The sequence below is a fragment of the Panthera leo genome, chromosome D3, assembly GCF_018350215.1.
Source record: "Panthera leo isolate Ple1 chromosome D3, P.leo_Ple1_pat1.1, whole genome shotgun sequence".
NCBI lineage: Eukaryota > Metazoa > Chordata > Mammalia > Carnivora > Felidae > Panthera > Panthera leo.
Window position 1 is genome coordinate 37581713 of NC_056690.1, and position 18018 is coordinate 37599730.

Here is an 18018-nt window from a genome sequence, read left to right on the forward strand (position 1 = left end):
AATATCCAGTTTCTTTTTTCTACAGACTAATTATCCCCAAAATTTGAGAATCCTATTTGCATAGAGCCTAATATAGGATCTTGCACAGAGAATGTATCTGGTAAGTATTTGTTGCATCAATAATGCAGTTATTGATTTCAGTGATGCAATGAGTGAATAAATAAATGAGTGGTAAGGCAGAGCTAGCAGCAAAACCGTCCTAGCAATAGGAGAACATGACTAACACCATCAAAAGTAAAATTTGTGGCCATGAAATTGCTAAGGGTAAGCTGGAATTTCAACCAGCCATTTCTCAGAAAACATGTGATGCTTCCCTTATGGTTTTTTGAATCCCTCTCTTGCCCACTTAATTAATGTTGGCATCTTTCACTTTTTACCATTTTAATTTGAACATAAAGGCTACCCTACCCACTCTCCCACTCCAACCTCCATTTAAAATTAACTACCCGAACTTGCTTAGAATACTTTGGGCCCACTTCTCTGGGGGTCCTTTGCCTGTCCACAGAATTTCCATTCAGTGTTAGATTTAAGTAAAGGCTCTGTGTATCCCATCTATAAAGATTTGCTCCATTACCAAGTAAGATATTCTCCAACTCAACCAAGAAGGAATAAAAAAGTGTTGAGGGAGGCTGCTGTAGGAGAAGTAATGATCGCTTAAGTTTCAAAGTTGTAAAATTTGCACTCTTCTGTCTGCTTTAGTTTTCTCTAAAAGAGAATGGCCAACTTTTTCTAATATTTTTTTCACATTCTCCCCATCGCCCCTAAATCAAAGCAAAACTTTTGAGCCAAGTTCATTACTTACAGGAGATTCGCTGACTCCAAAGATGTCTCTGACATCCCTAACAGATTGCTTGTTCTTTTTTCTCATGGTTTGAGTGTAAGTATTGTATCTCTTTTTCACTGCAGCTGCTTGGGTTCGAGTCAGCGTAGAGAGCAAGGCTTTGCCATCCTCCTCTTCATTACCCGAGATCAAGGTTGATAAACCCACATCTTGCAACCACTCTGCTTCGAGTTCTCCTTCTGTCAAATAACATTACCAAGGAAAGGTCAGAACATTCTCCATTTAATTAGATGGCATGTATATCTATAGGCCTGTGCATATCAGTGAATAAATAGTAAACACTATATTAAGACCAATCTTGGACCCTGAGGGCAAGTTAGGTGAAATAAATCAGACAGAGGAAGACAAACACCATATGATACCACTTCTATGTGAAATCTTTAAAACACACACACACACACACACACACACACACACACACACACGCTCACAGATACAGAGGTAGGTGAAATGAGTGAAGGGAGCAAAAGGTACAAACTCCCAGTTATAAAATAAATAAGTCATGAGGATGTCATGTACAGCATGGTGACAATAACAGTTAATAATACTGTACTGCATATTTGAAAGTTGCTAAGACAGTAGATCTTAAACATTGTCATTGTAAGAAAAAAAATTCTGTAACTATGGTGATGGATATAAACAAGACTTATTGTGGTGATCACTCTGCAATGTATACAGATATCGAATCATTATGTTGTACACCTGAAACTAATGTTATATGTCGACTATACCTCAATTAAAAAAAAAAACCACCAGGGGTGCCTGGGTGGCTCAGTCGGTTAAGCGTCCGACTTCGGCTCAGGTCACGATCTCACAGTCTGTGGGTTCGAGCCCCGCGTCAGGCTCTGGGCTGATGGCTCAGAGCCTGGAGCCTGCTTCCGATTCTGTGTCTCCCTCTCTCTCTGCCCCTCCCCCATTCATGCTCTGTCTCTCTCTATCTCAAAAATAAATAAAAACGTTAAAAAAAATTAAAAAAAAACAAAAAAACAAAAAAACACCATCCTTTTTTCCAGGGTAATTGTGGGAAAGGCCTATAGGAATTAATGAAAAATCTGTATGATGTTTTTTAAGTAAGTCAAATTTTAAAGTATTTTCTGAGAGAGTAAGGTTAATAGGCATATTTAGTAAGGTAATTTTCCTTGCCAGAAAGTTAAATATAAGCCATATCTGGACTCCCAATTTCAAACAATGATAAAATATGAATACTTAAACTAAAACCATAATAGAATAAGAATGGCTTAGTGGGGTAGGAAAAGGTTTTTCAATCACTCAAATGCTGGTTCAAATCCCAATGACACCATTTACTAGGCAAACAGCTTTGGAAAGTTTTTAGATATCTCTAGGCTTCTGTTTTGTTGGCAAAATGGAGGTAACAAGATGTACTAGGTGGCTATGATGATTGTTATATCAATTTATTCATGATAGATGGCAAAGAATCTGGAACAGAGCATGAATTCAATAGATACTCATTCTCTTTTCTACATAGTCTGAACATTAGGTAAGTAATCTTTCCTTTTTTTCAGAAGTCAATTAAAAAGTTTAAAGTTCATCATAATGAGGGTTAACTGATATTGAAAATTACATGTGCAGAAATAAAAAAAATTAAGAATAACAACATCATATAACAGAAAATCCACTACAGATACATTTCCGGGAACTATGCTAAACAGGCATTACCTGAATGAGATTTGTTTAAAGAGCAGATCAAATTGATTTGCAAATAGCCTGTCAAATCATCAGTCTAAGAGGCTTGGATCCCGCTCACATTATTGTATCACATAAACAAAGCCTTCTAAATGCACTTTACAGGAACTTCTCAGCGAGGCATTTTTTTTTTTTTTTTTTTGGTTATTTTGTGTGTGTGTGTGTGTGTGTGTGTGTGTGTAAGTTTATTCATTTGCTTTATAAGTTATCCCTTTAACAGAAAATGCAAAGGTAAACATAAACTTAGCAGCTCCGATCCAAAATAGTAAACATTTTAAATTAGTCAGTTATGACTTGGAAATTGTCTTTTACTTAGGCCACAGATAAGATTTTCATTTTGAAGACAAAATTTACAAATATAGTTCAATATGAAAGTTTTAGAATTTGGATTTTTTCCCCTCCAACTCTGTAAGCAGTAATGAAAGAGTAGATGGAAGGAGTCAGAATTAACAGACACTGGGGTGAAGATGATCTAAATCCTTGGACTCAGACTACAGAATCTGCAGAACATATATTTTCCACAGGAAAGAAATGTCTTCGAAATCAATATTACTCCTGTAACATTGCTGAATTATGGAATCACAATCCTGTGCTCATTCCTCCAGTTACCAAATGTATAACTTTCACATAGAATACTCCTTTGAATTTCAGCTACATCTATTCAACTACCTACTCAACAGTTACTTGACTCTATCAGTCGCATACCACACTCAACAAGTTCAAACCTGAACACATACTCTTCGTTCCCAACTCTAGGCCTCTTTCAGTATTCCACATTTCAGTAAGTGAAACCCACCATCCATCTAATTTAGCAAAGTAACTAACCTAGGACATGTTGTTGACATCTCCCTCCTTTACACATCAAATCCAATATGTCACCAAGTCCTTTTTTTTTTTTAATATTTATTTATTTTTGAGACAGAAAGCACAAGCAGGGGAAGGGCAGAGAGAGGAGGGGGACAGAGTGGGTTCTGCTCTGAGCACAGAGAGCCCAATATGGGGCTTGAACTCACAAACCTTGACCCGAGCCAAAGTTGGATGCTCAACCAAATGAGCTACCCAGGCATCCCTATCATCAAGTCCTTTTGATATTAATTCCTTATTATTTCTCAAAAATTTCCACTTTTATTTGTCTTCTGCTCTGACCTTGGCCCAAACTACCATCATCTCTCACCTGAACTACGGCAGTTGCCTCCCAGTTTTTCTTCCCATTCTTGATTCACCCCTCCAATCCATGATCCACATTGTAACTAAATCAGACCTTTCCAAATGCAAATAGAAGCCCTTTCCTGAAAGGTCACAGTTCTTCCTTGCTCTTGGGATTAAGAATAAAACGCTTGGGCTGCCTGGGTGGCTCAGTCAGTTAAGCATCCGACACTTAATCTCAGCTCCTGTCTTGATCTCAGGGTTGTGAGTTCAAGCCCTGCGCTGGGCTACGCACAGGGAGTGAAGTCTACCTTTAAAAAAATAAAAAAAATAAGCAAAATAAATAAAATAGAATCCTTCACATGGCCCACAGGACATGAAGCTGTTGACCTTTCCGGCCACAGCGTGTACCATACTCTCTTCATTCTCCCCTCACTGAAAGTACTTGTCTATGTTTGGTTCCTCAAAAGCCCCAAAAAGCCCCATTATATATTTTGTTACAAGGCCTTTGGACATGCCAATCCTTCTATTTGGACTCCTAATAATTGTCCATTCAATCTTTTAGATCTCAATTTATATATTTCTTTCTCAATGAAGTCTTTTTTTCCTGAATCCCTCAATCAGTCGGGCCCACTGTTACCCATCCTAATCCTGCTGTGTGTCTTTTTTCTTCAGATAACTTTTCTCCCAACAGACATCTAGTTATATCATTTCATTAGTTATTTTTTATCTACTAGGTTATAAGCTCCATTAGAGCAGGGCATTTCTGCCTTTGTTTATAACTCTAACACCAACATTTTGCAATGCCTGTGAGAAGCAGGTACATATATTTGTTGAATTAATTAAATCCCAGTTGAAATATTTAATTATTCTAAGTGAGAAAATGAAGAACGCAAAACATCAACTTTCAAAACTGAATGTAGCTGTCACACATACCATTCTGTACTAAAAATCCACCTAGTTAGTAACTTTGTTAGAGAAAGATACCAAAAAGGGAATAAAATTTTCTAGTAAAATAGAGTAGCTCGTAGAGAAATAACAGTTCTGCGTATAACAGTTATGAACTCTGAACTAAGTACATAAAATAACTATTTGAGGGTAATGGAGAAGAACCAAGTGTAGGCAGAAACTGAAAAATAATTAAATTTTGATACAAGAAAATGTACTGTGTGAGATTTGTACTTATACAACTTTTCAACTGAGTCCTTTCCCAATCCCTACATTACACCAGGGGTAGAACACAACTGAAAACCACAGTCTTATTTATTTGAAGAGTCAGGGGATGCAATAAGGGATTATTACTAGGACGGCTGGAAAGTGAGGGGCACATTCCTATTAGGAGGGAGCCACACAGGAGAGAGCTCCAAAATCTGCACAAACTCTGATCAAATCCTTAACTAAACATTAAACCAAAAAGGCATATGTGAGACTCCAGCATCCTATTGAAAAACAGCAGCCAAAAGGGCTAAAATAAATGAGCAAGGTTACAGAGAGTGCACAGAGCAGAGAAGATGGTGTTGTGAGGATGAGTCCAATCTATGAAAATTGCTATGAAATTAACTCCCTTTAGAGGAAGATAATGGGATACAGAGTCCCTGAAAGATGTCAACAATGTTATAATATTACATTCTCAATGATGTTACAATAGGTAGGATATAATAAAAAGGAAAACAAAAAAAAATAGACTAATTTGTCAAGAGAAAAGGTCATCAATAAAAAGTGACTCTGAGAGGACTCTGAAGTTGGACAAGGACTTTAAGGAAAAAATTATCATGAGGGAATAATTAATTCCAGCAAAGAAATGAAAAATAGAAAAAATGAAACTAAAATCTAAAATTCAAATTATAAAATTAAAACATATTAAATTTAAAAAATTGCTGTAAAGGCTTAATGGTGTATTAGAGACTTTAAAAGAAAGGACTGGTAAACTTGAAGATTAAATCAGTAGAAATTATTCAATCTGAAAGAGAGAAAAATATTTTAAAATATTTAAAACAGAGCCCAAGGGACCTATTGGGAATGGTTAAGTATTGTAATATATGTATACTTTGAGTTTCAGAAAAGAGAGAGAGTAGTGAAGAAAAAAACATATTTGAAGAAATAATATCCAAAAGTTTCCAAAATTTGTTGAAAAACCAGTTAGCTTAACTAATACAAAGTAGGTCAAATACAATAGAAAACTGCACTTAGGCATCCTAAAGAGAACCTGCTGAAAACCAAAGAGAGAAAATTTGAAAGCAGTCAAAGAGAACATATTACATATAGGGAAGCAACAATATGAAGGCACTGAGCCCTTATTAGAAGCAGTGAAGATCAGAACATAGTAAGATGATGTTTAAAAAATCCTGAATGAAAATAAAAACCTGTCAACCAATAATTATATGTCTAGCAAAAATATCCTTCAAGAACAAAGGTAAAATAGTCATTATCACATGAATGAAAACTAAGAAATGTATCACCAGCAAACTTGCTCTGTAATATATGCTAAAGGAAGCTCTTTAGGGTAAAGGGAAAAGATGTCAGACGGATACTGGATACACAAAAAAGAAGTAGTGGAGGGGCACCTGAGTGGCTCAGTTAGTTAAGCACCTGACTTCAGCTTATGGTTCAGGAATCTGAGCCCTGAGTTGGGCTCTGTGCTGACAGCTCAGAGCCTGAGCCTGCTTCAGATTCTGTGTCTCCCTCTCTCTCTGCCCCTCCCCTGCTCTCTCTCTCAAAAACAAATAAACATAAAAAAAAAAAATAATAATAAGAAAAGTAGTGGAAATGTTAAACATTCAGATTTGATTTCTTTAAAAGACATATGGCTACTTCTTCCCTCAAAATTAAGTCTTAAATCCTAAAGATATTAGTTAGAGCACAGCAAGGCAGTCATTTATGCAGAGGAGCAGGGATGTTAGGGCCCAAGTGGGATGAGCAGGGCAACTATGAAAAGGAGAGGGGAAATTGATAACATATAGAGGGATTAATCAAATAAATATATATATGTAAGATAGTGGAAGCCACTGTCTAAGAAGGGAATCACAAATACAGAAGGAAAAGTAGAATTAACCTAGCTGATTTCCAGATCAAATATGGAACACTTTCAATATCAAAACAGATTATAGTAAAAGATAACCCACTAACAAATAACACACTAAATAAACCAGGAGCCCATTCTGATATAAAAAAATAATATGGGGCACCTGGGTGGCTCGGTTGCTTAAGCTTCTGACTTCAGCTCAGGTCATGATCTCATGGTTCGTGAGTCTGAGCCCCACATTAGGCTCTGTGCTGACAACTCAGAGCCTGGAGCCTGCTTCAGATTCTATGTCTCTGTCTCTCTCTGCCCCTCCCCTGCTCATGCTCTGTCTCTCTCTCTCAAAAAATAAATAATAAAACATAAAAAAGAAATAATTTGATATAGAATATATATATATCAAATATAGAATAGCTTGATATAGAATATTTTATTTCCACAAAATATTTATTTTTTATTTTTATTTTTTTAATATGAAATTTATTGTCAAATTGGTTTCCATACAACACCCAGTGCTCATCCCAACAGGTGCCCTCCTCAATACCCATCACCCACCCCCCTTCCCTCCCACCCCCTATCTACCCTAAGTTTGTTCTCAGTTTTTAAGAGTCTCTTATGGTTTGGCTCTCTCCCTCTCTAACTTTTTTTTTTCTCCTTCTCCTCCCCCATGGTCTTCTGTTAAGTTTCTCAGGATCCACATTAAGAGTGAAAACATATGGTATCTGTCTTTCTCTGTATGACTTATTTCACTTAGCATAACACTCTCCAGTTCCATCCACGTTGCTACAAAAGGCCATATTTCATTCTTTCTCATTGCCATGTAGTATTCCATTGTGTATATAAACCACAAGTTCTTTATCCATTCATCAGTTGATGGACATTTAGGCTCTTTCCATAATTTGGCTGTTGTTGAAAGCGCTGCTATAAACATTGGGGTACAAGTGCTTCTCTGCATCAGCACTCCTGTATCCCTTGCATAAATTCCTAGCAGTGCTATTGCTGGGTCATAGGGGAGATCTATTTTTAATTTTTTGAGGCCTCCACACTGTTTTCCAGAGCGGCTGCACCAGTTTGCATTCCCACCAACAATGCAAGAGGATTTCCGTTTCTCCACATCCTCTTCAGCATCTATAGATTTGTTCCTTTTAGCCACTCTGACTGGCGTGAGGTGGTATCTGAGTGTGGTTTTGATTTCCACAAAATATTTATTGATCACAAAGATGAAAGTAGTAACTTCACAGGGAGAGACCTTGTTAATACCACCTGAAGTGATTCAAGTAGACATCATCATTAATGGGAAAATCAAAACTATATGCCACCTGATAGGACGCAATGAAAAGAATACAGACAGCATCATGATCTGCAAAGATGCAGAGCCTGAATCTGAATCATCAGGAAACACCAGACAAATCCAAACAGAGGAATATTCTACAAAATAGCCTGTAATCTTCAAGAGCTTCAAGGTCATATATGTATATATGTGTATATATATGTGTGTGTGTGTGTGTGTGTGTGTGTGTGTGTGTGTGTGTGTGTATATATATGTGTGTGTGTGTGTATATATATATATATATATATATATATATATATATATAGGCCCTGAGAAACCATTCTAGATGTAAAGAAACAAAAGAAACATGGCAATGAAGTACAAGTGATTCTGAACTGGATTCTTTTGTTATAAAAGATAATATAGGAAATATACAACATTTAAATGCAGTCAGGATTGGATAACAGTGATGCATCAAAAATAATTTCTTGGGACGCCTGGGTGGCTCAGTCGGTTGAGTGACTGACTTTGGCTCAGATCATGATCTCACGGTTCATGGGTTCGAGCCCTGCATTGGACTCTGTGCTGACAGCTCAGAGCCTGGAGCCTGCTTCAAATTCTGTGTCTCCCTCTCTCTCTCTGCCCCTTCCCTGCCTGTGCCTGTGCCTCTCTCAAAAGTAAATAAATAAACATTTAAAAATAATAATAATAATTTCTTCATTTCAGTAGTTATACTGTCACTATATACAGAACAGCTGCACACACACACACACACACACATACACACACACAGACAAATCCTCAATCATTAGAGTTGGAGATTTTACCAACTTCCTATCCATAACTGACAAAATAGACAAAAGTGTATGTGTATGTGTATATATATTTTACAAAATTAAAACATATAATATACATATATTATATCTTAGATATATTCTATAGATCTAAAGACCTAAGGTACTTGTGAGTAACAGGGGCAGTTGGCAAGTTACTTTCAAATGGTCAAATGGCTCCAGACCAAAAAGAAGGTTATTTAAGTTGTATTTGCAGTTTTTCTGTAGATTTTAAATTGTTCCACAATAAAAAAAATGTATGTTCATATAAACAGTGCTGTATTGATGGTGGTACAACATGTGTAGATGTTACACACCTACAACAGTACCAAGCGCTGCTGCCTATAGCAGGAGTTGCATGCACCACCAGAAGCTAAGAGAAAGGAATGGAACAGAGAAGCTGCTGACACCTTGACTTCCAGTCTCCACAACTGCAAGAAAGTAAATTTCTGCTGTTTTAAGCCACGGGGTTTTGGGGTACTTTGTTACAGCAGCCCGAGGAAACTAATACAAACTGCCCAGTAACAAAAGGAGAGCAACTACTGATACACCAGATGAATCTTAAAAACACTATGTTCAGTGAAAGAAGTGATAGAAGCGAAACCCCAGGGCACCTGAGTGGCTCAGTCGGTTAAGCGGCCAACTTTGGCTCAGGTCACGATCTCACAGTTTGTGAGTTCAAGTCCCACGTTGGGCTCCGTGCTGACAGCTCAGAGCCTGGAGCCTGCTTCGGATTCTGTGTCTCCCTCTCTCTCTGCCCCTCCCCTGCTCTCTCTCTGTCTCTCTCTCAGAAATAAATAACAAACGTTAAAAAAATATACTTAAAAAAAAAGCGAAACTTCAAACTAATCTATGACACAAGAACATCAGAATCATGGTTGCTTCTGGCCAGAGAACAGCAGTCATGGGAGTGACAAGATTGGGGAAAAGCATGAAGACATTTTCTGAGTTGCCCGAAATGTTAATCTTTCTTGATTAATGTGAGGCTACAAAGTTAGCATCAGTCAAACATCACTGAATTGTACACTTAAAGTTCTGTGTGAATAGTTCAAGGGGAAAAAATCCGTAAATAAATACGAAAGTCTAGTTAATAAGTATGTTTTTTGTAGAAGTTTAGGTTAGCAAACCTGAAAATATTTTCTGTGTACTCTAGGTTTGACCAAATGATAGTAGAAACCAGGTGTCTCTCATTATTGGAGGAGTTATAAATACAGAAAAAAAAAGAAGAAGGCAACAACAAATCTTGTGGTGGTAAATTGGAATGGAAGGTTATTAGTATGAACTCATGTTTTTTTAATACAGATAGCTAGCTAGTATGAAAAAAGGGATGAAGAATAAAAGGTATTTTCCTTCATGTGTCTTTCTATCTCTCTGGATCTAAAAAGGCAAGATGGAAGGGTGTAGGTAAATGGAGTAAGAATACACCACACTGATGGAGATGGTTTCCTTGAACAGATTTTCATTCAATGTGTGGTGGGACTTTTATTTCTAACGATTTGTGAAATATACTAATTGTGGTGCACATAAACTACTATTTTTCAGACCTAGGAAGGACAGACTTACATGCAAAGGAATGAGGAATGAAAACTTTTTTTTAATGTTTATTTTTGAGAGAGAGTGAGAGAGACAGAGAGACAGAGAGACAGAGAGAATGTGTGCATGCAAGCAGGGGAGGGGCAAAGACAAAGGGAGACAGAGAATCCCAAGCAGTCTCCCTACTGTCAGCACAGAGACCAACTCGGGGGATCATGACCTGAGCCAAAATCAAGAGTCAGAGACTTAACCAACTAAGTCACCCAGGTGCCCCAGAATGAAAACTTTTTAAAAGTTTTGGTCATTGTCTTGAGATTAATCACTGGCTAATGGAAACATTCTTAGGTGGGTACTTACTTAACTACCTTCAGTCTTTCTTGGATATCTTATGTATTTACTTGGTGATAGAGAGCAACTGAGATGACCTATACTTTTAATCCAAAGGTAGTAATTTAGCTCTTTTTAATAATTAAGGACAATTATATTTTTTCTAGTTCTCAATCTTCTGTTTAGTTTCACTAAAAATTGGTATATTTGACATAGCTTTTACTTTGAGAAATACAAGATAATCTATTCCTTAAATACATTAATACTAGTAGATGCTGCAAAACCAAATATTTTTTTCCTCTACAATTATACTGGCATCTTTTTTCTTTCTCTTTCTTTTTTTTGTAATGAATAGTCAAGTGTACAAATGTAAAAGCCATCAAAATTAGAATACTCAATCTGCCAGATGATAATGAATCAAATCAATGATAGGCACAGCATGCCTAAGCAGTGATACGTCAGAAATCAAGTTGGATGTTGACAGCTCTTCTTGTTAGGACATGTCACTGTTTATAGAAGTCACCATGAGCCAGTCCAACAGATATAAATGAGTGGGAGCTGGTAGCTGATATGCCAAATTCTACTGATTTCATTTGTTAAACTACTACTAGAATGATTTCCATCTGTGAACACAACAAGACACACGAAGGAAGATAGTAAACACACGGGAAGACAGATCCAACACCTTACCATCCACAGGCTTGACCTCAGCTGGTATCTGCTCTTCCTGTGCTCTCATGCTACTCTCTTTAATGCTTTCTATTTCCCGCAAGAAGTCCTCCATGGAGGTGCTGTCTATGGAGGCTTGTGAGTTGGAACGGTTAAATGCAGGCGAATGTAGGGACTCATTGGAGAGCATTCTGTTAATTCTTCGGCAGCGAGGAATAGATTTTCTGAGGAAAGAACAATATCTGTTGTTAATAAAAATTAGTGTCTTTTAATGTTACAAATCATGAAATAAAATTTATGTTTAAAATCAATGGAGAAATAGAGTTAAGTGTGACAGAGTGGGCTTTGAGAGAATAATCTCCACTCAGTGGTGGCCCTTCTTTTTTATTCCCTATAATTCATAATGATTCTCTGGCCATGTAGGAATCACCGTGATAATACTTTTTATAATTTTCACACACTTACAAAGTATGCAGTTACTTGTATTGGCCAAAGCATAGAGTTTAGGGCAATATCTCTGATGAACACAGATGCAAAATCCTCAACAGATTATTAGCAAACTGAATTCAACAATCCATTAAAAAAATCATTCACCACCAAGTGGGATTTATTCCAGAGATGCAAGAGTGGCTCAATATCTGCAAATCAATCACAGGATATATCACATTAGCAAAATAAAGGATATAAACCATATGATCATCTCAATAGATGCAGAAAAAGCATTTGACAAAATTCAACATCCACTCATGATAAAACTTCTCAGCAAAATAAGTATAGAGGGAACATATCTCAACATAATAAAGTCCAGATATGACAAACCCACGGCTAACATCATACGCAATGGTAAAAAGCTGCAAGTTTTTCCACTAAGATCAGGAGCAAACCAGGATGTCTACTCTCAAACTTATATTCAATATAGTACTGGAAGTTCTAGCCACAGCAGTCAGATAAGAAAAAGATAGAAGATGCTTCTAAATGAGTAAGAAAGATGTAAAACTGTCAGTATTTGCAGATGACATGATACTATATATAGAAAACCCCAAAAATACCATGAAAAACTATTAGAATTAACACAAGAATTCAATAAAGCTGCAGGATACAAAATTAACATGCTGATGAAATCTGTTGTATTTCTATACACTAATAATGAACTAGCAGAAAGAGAAATTAAGTAAACAATCCTATTTACACATGCATCAAAAAGAATAAAAGACCTAGAAGTAAATTTCACCAAGAAGGTGAAAGACCCCTACTCTGAAAACTATATGACACTGATGAGAGAAGTTGAAGATGACCCAAATAAATAGAAACATACACCATGTTCATGGATTGGAAGAATCAATATTGTAAAAATGGCCATACTACCCAAGCAATCCAAAAATTCAACATAATCCCTGTCAAAATAACAATAGTATTTTTCACAAAACAAGAACAAATAATCCTAAAATTTTTATGGAATTTTAGAGATCTCAAAGAGACAAAGGAATCTTGAGAAAGAACAAGTTGGAGGTATCACGATTGCAGATTTCAAATTATTATTACAAAGCTATAGTAATCAAAACAGCATGGTACTGGTACAACAAGACACGTAGATCAACGGAACAGAATAGAGAGCCCAGAAATAAGCCCACACTCACATGGTCAGTTAATCTATGACAAAAGAGGCAAGAATATACACAATGGGGAAAAGAGAGTCTCTTTAATAAATGGTGTTGGGAAAGTTAGACAGGTACATGCAAAAGAATAAAAGTGAACCACCTGCCTACACCAGACACGAAAATAAACTCAAAATGGATTAAAGACTTAAATGTAAGACCTGAAACCATAAAACTCCTAAAGGAAAACATAGGCAGCAAACTCTTGGACATCAGTCTTAGTAGTATTCTTCTCAATGTGTCTCCTCAGGCAAGGGCAACAAAAGCAAAAATAAACAATTGTGACTCCATCTAACTAAAATCTTTTGGACAGTGAAGGAAACAATTAACAAAACAAAAAGGCAATCTACTGAATGGGAGAAGTTATTTGCAAACGATGTATGTGGTAAGGGGTGTATGGTACGTACTAGAAGGCTGTTTGGGCAAGCACACCCTGAATGTCTGTGTTAATCACTATCTTGAGAATGCAGAGATCCTATCCTCCTTCTATATTCCCATCAAACAGAATAGGTAGAAGAACATGTTGTTCAGTATTCAAGGTTAGGAGATCCAATGGTGGCCAACCCAATATCTCTCTTGTAACAAAGAATGTCTGGATGCTAGGCCTCAATCTCCTTGGAACACTGGCTGTGCATGGAACGGAAGGGCTACAGATAGTTGGTAGGCTAGTTGCTACACTATAAAAACTTATTGCATGTGGATTCCAGAAGTGGATGCTTTGTCCACTTGGCCACTCCTGGATTTCCTGTATGTAAGTTCCCCAAACAAACCTATGTCTTGATCTCTGTCTCTAAGTCACTCTTTTAGCCTTGCCAGACCATCATCTACCCTTGGCTTAGAGTCTGCTGGTGTGTGGCTACACAAAGGGTTAAAATCCAAAATATATAAAAACTCATAAAACTCAATACCAAAAAAAAGTCCAACTGAAAATGGGCAGATGATGGGGCTCCTGGGTGGCTTAGTCGGTTGAGTGTCCGACTTTGGCTCAGGCCATGATCTCGCAGTTCGTGAGTTCCAGCCCCATGTCAGGCTCTGTGCTGACGGCTCAGAGCCTGGAGCCTGTTTCAGATTCTGTGTCTCCCTGTCTCTACCCCTTTCCCGCTCATGCTCTATCTCTCTCTCTCAAAAATGGATAAACATTAAAAAAATTTTTTTAAATGGGCAGATGACCTAAATAGACACTTTTCCAAAGAAGACATACAAATAGCCAACAGACACATAAAAAGATGCTCAACATTGTTAATCATCAGGGAAATGCAAATCAAAACCAAAATGAGTGACACCATTTTGACATCTGACACCAGTCACAGTGGCTAGTTTCAAAAAGACAAGAAATAGCAAGTTTTGACAAGGACGTGGAGAAAAAGGAATGCCTGTGTACTGTTGGTGAGAATGTACACTGGTGAAGCCACTACAAAAAAACAGTGTGAAGGTTCTTCAAAATTTTTAAAATAGGAATACCATACAATCCAGTAATTCTACTTCTGGGTATTTACCTGAAGAAAATAAAAACACTAATTCAAAAAGATATATGCACCCCTATATTTATTGCAGCATTATTTATAATAGCCAAGATATGGAAGCAACCTAAGTGTCCATTGATATGATGAATGGATACAGAACGTGATGTATATATGTACACATGCACACACACACACAATATGGAATATTATTGAGACTTAAAAAGAACAAAATCTTGCCATTTCAACAACATGAATGGACCTAGAGATTATTATGCTAAGTGAAATAAATCAGAGAAAGACAAATACCATAGGATTTCACTTATATGTGGAATCTAAAAAACAAAACAAATGAACAACTAACAACAAAACAGACTCTTAAATACAGAGAACTGATTGTTGCCAGAGGGGAGGAGACTAGGACCATGGGTGAAACAGCTGAAGGACATTAAGAGACATAAAATTCCAGTTATAAAATAAGTCACAGGGATGAAAGGTACAGCAAGGGGAATGTCGTCAATAATATTGTAATAATACTGTATGGTGGCAGATAGTGACTACAGTTATCATGGGAAGAATTTTTGTAAATGTTGTAAATACATAAATGTCAAATCACTATGATGGACACCTCAAACTCATATAATATTGTATGTCAACTATATTTCAACTAAAAGTACATATAGTAAAAGTTAGCTTTGGAAAAGTATCTAAGATGATGACAGAGAAGGTGTAAAAAGTTGGCTGCTCACACCCACTAGGATGGCTACTATCAAAAAAAAGAGAAAGCAAGTGTTGGCAAGAATGTGGAGAAGATGGAACCCTTGTTCACTGTTGGTAAGTCGAATTTCTGTGGACAACAGTATGGCAGTTCCTCAAAAAATTACATATAGAATTACCATTTGATGCAGTAATTCCACTCCTAGGTATATATACCCAAAAGAATTGAAACAGGGTCTTAAAGAGAAATCCATACACTGTGTTAATAGCAGTGTTATTCCTGATAGCCATAAGGTGGAAGCAACTTTGACAGATGAATGGATAAGTGAATGTGGTCTATACATATAATAAAATATTATTCAGCCTTAAAAAAGAAGGAAATTCTGATACATGCTACCACATGACTAAACCTTGAGGACATTATGCTAAGTGAAATAAGCCAGTCACAAGACAAATGCTGTATGATTCCATTAATAAGAGGTATGTACAGAAGTCAAAATCATAGAGACAAATAGCAGAGTGGTGCTTTCTGGGCTCTGTGGGGCTGAGGAAATGGGGAATTTTTGTTTAACGAGTATAGAGTTTCAGTTTTACAAGAGAAAAAGAGTTCTGGAGAGGGATAGTAGAGGTAGTTGCACAACAATGTGAATATACTTGATACCACTGAACTAGCTGTATGCTTAAAAAGTGGTTGGGGTGCCTGGCTGGCTCAGTCAGTTGAGCGTCTGACTTCAGCTCGGGTCATGATCTCACAGTCCGTGGGTTCGAGCCCCGTGTCGGGCTCTGTGCGGACAGCTCGGAACCTGGAGCCTGTTTCGGATTCTGTGTCTCCCTCTCTCTCTGACCCTCCCCAGTTCATGCTCTGTCTCTCTCTGTCTCAAAAATAAATAAATGTTAAGAGAAAAAAAAAAATTAAAAAAAATTGGTTAAGAGCGGCAGTGCCTGGGTGACTCTGATGAGCATCCGACTCTTGATTTCAGCTCGTGCCGTGATCCCAGGGTTGTGGTATCAACCTTAACCTTAAGAGAGACCTGAAGATTTTCTCTCCATCTCTGGAGCACCTGGGTGGCTCAGTCGGTTAGGTCTCCAACTTTGGCTCAGGTCATGATCTCATGGTTTGTGAGACTGAGCCCCACATCAGATCTGTCTCCCTCTCTCTCTGCCCCTCCCCTGCTTACTCACGCTCACTTTCTCTCTCAAAAAATAAACACTAAAATATATATTTTTAAAAAGATCCCCTCCTCTCTCTCTCTCTCCCTCTGTCCCCTCTCCCCACTCATACTCTCTCTCTCTAAAAAAAATTAAAAAAAAAAAAAAAGGTTAATATGGTAACTTTTATCAGAACTATTAAAAATTGAAAAAAAAAATTTAAGTTGGCTACTTAAATACTGAGGTAGTAGTGTGAGGAAATAATCTGTAACATTAAATGGAAAAATCCTACATGAGGATGAGGAAGGGGGCACCGAGCTGGAACACAAAGACCCATACATAGTGAGTTCAGGGAGAACTGGATCACCGCTACAGGCAAGGTCAAACCACTGAGGAGGGCAGTGCAGACTCCTGCGATCTAGGAGGGCCACAACAGGGCTACCTCCAATCTAGCAGAAACACAGTTGAGCAGAGCAGGGAACAGCTTCATGGGGCACTTTGTCACAGGGCCGCTGCAAGGACTAAATAAGTTAGCACATGTGTACATTTAGAACACAAAAATATCCAACAAATGTGAGTTTAAAAAACCAGAGGCACAATGGGGGAAATATATGCGAAAATGCTAGAATTCTGGGAAATTTTTGAGATTTGCATAAAAATAAAATGAAGTATTTTTATGTGAGGTGGTGATGTGTTAAGTGACCTCATTGTTGTGGTAATCATTTTGCAACATGTCCACATATCAAACCAACACGTTGTGCATCTTAAATTTAACCCAATGTTATATGTCAATTATATCTCAATAAAGCTGGAAAAAATTCAAAAAATATTTCACTTCTATGGTATCTGATTGACAAATCTCATACTCCCTGGGAACAATGTTTGATTAACAAGAACACTTTGGTTCTGAACCATGAATAACTGAGCTACTTTATGCAGTATGATCTTCTATTCTTGTTCTGACATTATTTTTTTTTCTTTTTAATTTTCCAATTTGGAGTGACTGTGCACCTTCTTTCAAAGAACTCCAAGCCTGCCTTGTTCTCCCTTGGCTCAACTGGAGTTGACCAAAACGCTGAGACTACCTCTTCACCAGTGTGCAGGCCGAGCTGTTTCACCCAAAACAAGAACTCCCAGATGAAAAGAGGCCAACTGTGGCATTATGACTCAGGGCAGTTTCATTTTTATATGCAGAGCAGCAGAGGACTGCTATAGAATTTAGCCACGTCCTATAGCATATGCAAAGCACACTGATACGCAGGAGCAAACAGAGAGACAGGGGAATAAGAAAACAAATCCGTGTGCTCAATACTGTCTCTAGGAATCCTACATTTCTAAATCACTTTTAGCAGAAGTTTCTGGCATTTTACCACTGATCCTGACACTACCATACTGTTAAGTAGTGCGAGTTTTGAACATCAACTGGCAGGGAGTTAGCCAATTTATTTTCAAAACTCAAAGCATTTCAGAAAATTACGAACTATCCCTTTTATTTTCTCATGCTGTGAATTTCAGGCAGCTTTAACAATTGGGTGGTAAGAGTTTTCTACTGAATTCTTTATAGTCTGAAAGACACACATATTCTTTTTTTTTTTTTTTAATGTTTATTTATTTTGAAAGAGAAAGAGCATGAGTGAGGGAGGGGCACAGAGAGAGAGGGAGAGAGAGGGAGAGAGAGGGAGAGAGCCTGCAGGC

General features: G+C 37.4%; 1 protein-coding gene across 8 annotated transcripts in view; it reads right to left on the reverse strand.

The window, feature by feature from the left end:
- Nucleotides 1-18018, reverse strand: part of ARHGAP28 (Rho GTPase activating protein 28) — a 203099-nt gene that overhangs the window by 90104 nt on the left and 94977 nt on the right. For 7 of the 8 annotated variants that reach the window (XR_006195447.1, XM_042911218.1, XM_042911214.1 and 4 more), the window contains 2 exons: nucleotides 11364-11566; nucleotides 803-1020 (listed from right to left, as the gene is read on the reverse strand). Coding sequence is in view for 7 of the 8 variants with exons in the window: in XM_042911218.1 (XP_042767152.1) it covers nucleotides 803-1020; nucleotides 11364-11566 (421 nt within the window). In the remaining variant the exon portion in view is untranslated. Of the gene's footprint in view, nucleotides 1-802; nucleotides 1021-11363; nucleotides 11567-11807; nucleotides 11918-18018 lie in introns of those variants that run through there. The other variant, XM_042911215.1, reaches the window with a different exon arrangement.